This window comes from Camponotus vicinus, unplaced genomic scaffold, assembly GCF_025532165.1.
Source record: "Camponotus vicinus isolate PSW18456_S1 unplaced genomic scaffold, iyCamVici1.0 SCAF_2, whole genome shotgun sequence".
NCBI lineage: Eukaryota > Metazoa > Arthropoda > Insecta > Hymenoptera > Formicidae > Camponotus > Camponotus vicinus.
Window position 1 is genome coordinate 20,138,000 of NW_028141956.1, and position 6,000 is coordinate 20,143,999.

Genomic DNA, 6,000 nt, shown 5'->3' on the forward strand with positions numbered 1-6,000 from the left:
AAGTAAATTCATAAGCAAGAAACAAGAAGAGCTGTTTTCATTCCTCCGTTTCCTCGAGTCCAAGTCACGCGTAAAAATATAACAGTGGCGACGAGGATGGGATTATCGTCGTGAGATCCCAAATTACAACACAGATACACCGGCACGACACGTGCTCCGGAACGTACACGTGGCAAGTACAGCGACTCGATTACCGGCGCCATTACCCGGTAAGTATAGACTTTTTTTGTTCCGGTCTTGTTCATACGAAATGCCGGCAACTGCGAGCACGAAGCCAGCGATCTTAGGATCATTTGCAATCGAGGCGTTTGATCCGAATACGACTACGTGGAAGCGTTGGCTACAACGCCTGCAGGGTTCTTTCCTGGTATTCGGAATCGAGGCCGAGGCACGTGTGCCGTATTTGCTCCATTACGTAGGGCCAGCAGCTTTCGATATTTTATGTGACCGACTTGACCCAGCAGACCCGTTTACACAACCCTACGATGCAATAGTGCAAAAATTGGAGGAATTCTACGCTCCAGCACCGTTAGAGATTACTGAAAACTATAAATTCTATCAACGGAAGCAAATGGAGGGAGAATCGGTGCAGCAGTTCGTAGCTGTACTACATAAATTGAACATTCACTGTAAATTCGGTGATTACCTCAAGACAGCCCTCCGAAATCAATTAGTTTTTGGTCTACTGAATAAGAAGACTCAGGCGCGTCTCTTGGAAAGGAAGGATTTGACCTTCGATGAAGCGGTCAGCGTGGCAGTGACGATGGAACTATCCGAGAAGAGTTCGGAACAAATAAAGACAGGTGAAGCGAGTACAACTCAGGCCAGTATTGAATACTTAAAAGCGGGTAAGAAATCTACAAGCAAAAATCCTATGGAAAAGCGTTCGAAGGATCGAGAGATTGAGTCCGGCAAGCAGCCATCGACGTCGCGTTCTAAGCGTGACACAAAAACTAATGTAAAATGTTTCAGATGCGGTAAACCACATTTAGCTTCAAAATGTACACTGAGCCGTGACGTGCGTTGTCACGGATGCGGGAAGCAAGGGCACCTACGAGTCGTCTGCTTCGGAAAAAACTCCACTGCCAATCAATTAGAGGAAATTCTGCAATTAGAGCACGTAAATTACCGAGATAAATTCATGGCTACGCTTGAGGTAGAAAATGAAAGAGTAAAATTTGAAGTGGATAGTGGAGCGGCAGTCACAGTAATGAGTAAGTACGAAGCAGCACGTCTCTTTCCAGGAACGACTATACATCATACAAATTTACAATTAATTTCGTACTGTAATCGTACATTACGTAGTGAAGGGTTTATTAAAGTACGCGTTAAGTTCAATTCAGTAACAAGAGAGCTAAATATATATTTAGTAAATGGCGAAAGAAAACCACTACTCGGTAGAGAATGGATACGACAGTTGTCAAATGAAACTGGTTTCCTGCTTAACAATGCTTCATTAAATGCAGTAGCAGTAAGTTCCAAAAGTAAATTTGTTACGTCTCGGCGGGGTCGTGGCTCCTACGAGTACTCGGACCTTGCGCCGGACGAGTCGCTTATTTCAGGGGCAGAGGCCCCTGGGGAGTGCCTGCGACTAGGCTACCCGAGCGACAGATTTTCCCAAGGGAAAGCGAACCAAGAGGCCTCGAAGGCGTTAGCGGCGGAAACGACGTTGCCGGCCACTGGGGAGTTATCGACAAAGTTACCGGCGAGAGGTGCCGTGGCTCTTGTGGTCACGGGAAGTCCCGTACAGTAAAGCTAGCGGGTATGGTGCCGGTCACGAAAACTTTAATCGGGTCAGGAAGTGAATAATAATTTATGCCTTGCTGCCTTAACTCCCTGGCGAATCTAACATATGCAGCGATACATTGGTTGCAGTTGAAAGGGAAGAAATTGCGAGATTTCGAGAGCATACAGTGCAGCGTACCCCGTCGTAGGTATCGCTATCTATGGCTAAATGGACATTGAAATACGCGTATGGGTCCTTGTTAATATTATTCGAGTTGGCGAAGCAGTATACGCAATAGGGAGTTAGATGGATCCTATGGGCGAACCCCGAAATGTATGTGCAACGAATATTCGTGAGTCGATCGAATACTTCGCCATGCGTGTGTTCGCGATTCATGTGGGCGTAGTGTATTTGAGTTAAGGGAATAAAAAAAAGGGTAACGGCTGAATTTACAATAATTTGATAGTTTATTTATTTATTTATTCTCATAGTTTTTAATCGCTTGCAGAATTTACATATATAATATTTCTTGCTAAATATTACTTCAGGGTTTCTTACGAGTTGGAAAAGTAAAAATTCCTAAAAGGGTCAGGGCAATAAAACTCAGGCAAAGGGTTGCCCTGTCAGGGGGGGGGCCAAGGGTGAATCCTTGCCTCGTCTGGGGCAATAAAAGTGAAACTTGCGTGGTTCTTTCGGTTTCAAAATCGTGTTCCGTTGTGTCCTGGGTTCTTACTGGATTTAGCGCGTGGGGAATTAATCCAATATTATCGGCTGGTCCGCGGTGCCCTAGTGTTCGGGTGTACTGGCCCCGTATTCCTTGTGTAAGACTTCTGCGCGGATCTGAAGGTAGCGCGTCTTCCGGGGATCCCCGGGCGCGTAGTTCAGGGGCGGTAGTGACGGCTTACTTTCTAGGTTGTCAGATTACGCGGCCACTGCGAATATTCGATTGATTTAATACGTATATCCTTTCTTATAGGCTTGATCCCTTTTAGTTGGACTTGCGGGTTGAAGAATGCTTCGTACTCAGTATCGAGGTATATACGCTCAGTCCCCAGGAACTCGCTATCAGTTTCGGTCACGGGAGCGTACTTGAATTTATAATATAAACTGCGCGCGTAAAATTGATGTCCGCCTCTCCTTGCTTTAGGCATCTACAGAAAAACGGAATTAGCAAGCCGGCTGGGTTCGATCATGGGAGATGGTAGGAATGATCGAGAACAACGTGCAGCTTATTAGCACCGGAGTACCGATCTTTTAGGGGGTGGGAGTGCCGAATGTGCAGAGTGGTAGCACTAAACGGCGGAGTTAAGAGCCCGTGATAACCGTGCCGCGTGGTAGGCACCGTATTAACACTGCTCTCGGATGATCGAAACCAGGTTTATAGTATGGCTAAGGAATTCGTGCCGATTCGTTGGAGGAGATGCGTACAGGATTAGGCGTACTAAATTTTAACACTGTGTATAATAACTAAGAGTATATTCAAGTGTATTTGGTTTACTTACAATGTTAGGTTACAATATAGATTGTTCGAGAGCTATCGGCGCGGACGCTGGCAGTATGAAATAGTAGTCGTCATAGTTTTTGGAGTGAATTCGCAGTCGGAATAGAATTGTATTCGGATATGGAGTTACAACTGGAGATAGAATCGCGTTTAGAAATAGAATCTCAACTGGAAATAGGATCGCGTTTAGAAATGGAATTATTGCGTGTCCAGGGAACACTTCTAGAAAAGAAGTGGCTCGCTCAGGACTCGGAATCGAAGTGCCGGGTTTTGGGACTGCACTGAGATCCCTTGATTCGGGGTTGAAGAGTGAGGAGGTAGGGATGATGGGGGTGTTCCTTAGGGGTGGGAGATGACGGTTGCCATCTATTGGTGTGGCCGGGAGTCAGATAGGGAGATAACTCGTTTTTATCGTGGGTTAGTTCTATCCGGTGTTGGTAAGGTAGATTCGTTTCAGGCGGAGCCGGTGTTATCTGAAGTCGGTAATTAAAGTTTTGTTCTATCTAGAGCGCGAGATTTAGTCGGTAATTTGATTGAAATTTATGCGGGGACGTAACAAATTAAAATTCCTAATCGAAAAATTCAAAAAGACATGTACTTCTAAATTATCTGCAATCACTGGTATTCAAGCTGCATTGACGTTAAAACAGGAGGCTACGCCTGTTTTTATGAGAGCGCGATCCGTACCTTTCAAATTGTTGCCATTAGTGGAGCAGGAATTAAATAAATTAGAATCCGCGGGCATTATAGAAAAAGTTACTACTTCGAGATGGGCAACACCCATAGTTCCTATATTGAAGCGCGATGGTAGCGTTCGTATATGTGGTGATTATAAGGTCACTGTTAATCCACATCTTATCATTGATAATCATCCGCTTCCAACCACAGATGAACTATTTGCAAAATTAGCGCATGGAGTAAAATTTTCAAAAATTGATCTAAAACAGGCGTACCTTCAATTAGAAATTGCTCCGGAATATCGCGAAATATTAACTTTAAGCACTTGCAAGGGCCTTTATAAAGTAAATAGACTCATGTACGGTATAGTTCCTGAGCCTGCAATTTGGCAGCGGGAAATTGAAAATATACTTCAAGATATTGAAGGAGTCGCCATTTTCATTGACGACATCATCGTTACGGGAGAATCTGATGAGATACATTTATCTCGACTTGAAGAAGTATTGCATAGATTGCATCGGCATAATATACAGCTTAATTGGGAAAAATCAGGATTCTTGCTAAATAAAGTTAGTTATTGTGGTTATATACTAGATAAAGAAGGAATTCACAAGGAGAAACACAAAATGGAAGCCATTAAAAATATGCCTCGTCCTACAAATGTGTCTGAAATTCGTGCTTTTACAGGAATGGTAAATTATTACGGTAAATTTATTCCACATTTAAGCACTATTTTGCATCCGTTAAACAAACTGTTGAGTAAAAATACTCCGTTCCAATGGACACATGAATGTGATCGAGCTTTCAAAAAGGCGAAGGACGCTTTTATGAGCGACAAGGTATTAGTACATTTCGATTCAAAATTACCTCATATTAGCTACAGATGCTAGTCCGTATGGAGTTGGCGCCATTTTGTCTCATAAATACCCGGATGGGTCAGAAAGAGTGATACAATACGCTTCTCAGGCTTTTTCAACTACACAGTCCAAGTACTCGCAAATAGACAAGGAGGCTTACGCGATAATTTTCGGGGTAAAAAAGTATTTCCAATTTTTTTACGGAAATAAGTTTACATTAATAACGGATCATCGTCCGTTGGTACAAATCTTTTCACCAGTAAAAAGTTTACCAATTTATTCGGCAATGCGTATGCAACATTATGCAATATTTCTTCAAGGCTTCAATTACGATATTCAGTACAGGAAATCCGAGCATAATGCAAATGCAGATTGTTTATCTAGATTGCCAGTTAATGAACACAATTCTATAACCGATGTAGTAGATGCTTTTCAATTAGAATTAATAAGTACACTTCCAGTAACCGTAAACAAAATTACAAGAGAGACTGAGAAGGATACAGAGTTATCGCCATTACTGCAAGCATTGAAATCAGGAAACCAAGTTCATAAATCGAAATGTTTCTAATTAAGCCAAATGGAATTTAGTTTACAAAACGGTATAATTATACGTGGGCATAAAACAGTTATTCCAAAAACATTACGTACAGTAATACTAGAAGAATTGCATTCAGGGCACTTCGGAATCGTAAGAATGAAGAATTTAGCCCGACATTACTGTTGGTGGCCCGGAATAGACTATGATATTGAGAGGTTGGTAAAAAATTGTGCAGACTGCAAAATGTACATGAATAATCCTCCAAAAGCAGCTGTACACATTTGGCAACCAATTACTGCACCTATGCAACGTGTGCACTTCGATTTTGCGGGTCTCTTTTTAAACAAAATGTTTTTTGTTATGGTGGACGCATTTTCGAAGTGGCCCGAGGTGCATGTAATGAAAGACATTACTACTAAAAGTACAATTTTAAAATGTCAGCAAATTTTTGCATCATATGGCATACCTCAAATGATTGTTACTGATAATGGGAGAACCTTTACCTCCCTTGAATTTAAAAAGTTTCTACAATCGCAAGGCATAGTACATAAGTTTACAGCACCGTATCATCCCGCCACCAACGGTCAAGCGGAACGATTTATACAAACATTTAAGCAAGCATTAAAGCGTACTCACTGTGATTCTTCGAATCTCGACGTAGTCTTAAGTAGAATTCTATTGCAATATAGAATCACCCCAC

The 6,000-nt window shown here is 42.3% G+C and overlaps 1 protein-coding gene across 1 annotated transcript; it reads left to right on the top strand.

The window, feature by feature from the left end:
- The first annotated feature begins 250 nt into the window (after positions 1 to 250).
- Positions 251 to 1,753, top strand: LOC145967153 (uncharacterized). The gene has a single exon (XM_083091814.1). The coding sequence runs from the start codon at positions 251 to 253 to the stop codon at positions 1,751 to 1,753; it is 1,503 nt and encodes a 500-aa protein (XP_082947940.1).
- The last annotated feature ends 4,247 nt before the right edge of the window (positions 1,754 to 6,000 follow it).

Coding starts and splice junctions, on each gene's coding strand:
- LOC145967153 (XM_083091814.1), top strand. CDS start 251: ATGCCGGCAACTGCGAGCACGAAGCCAGCGATCTTAGGATCATTTGCA.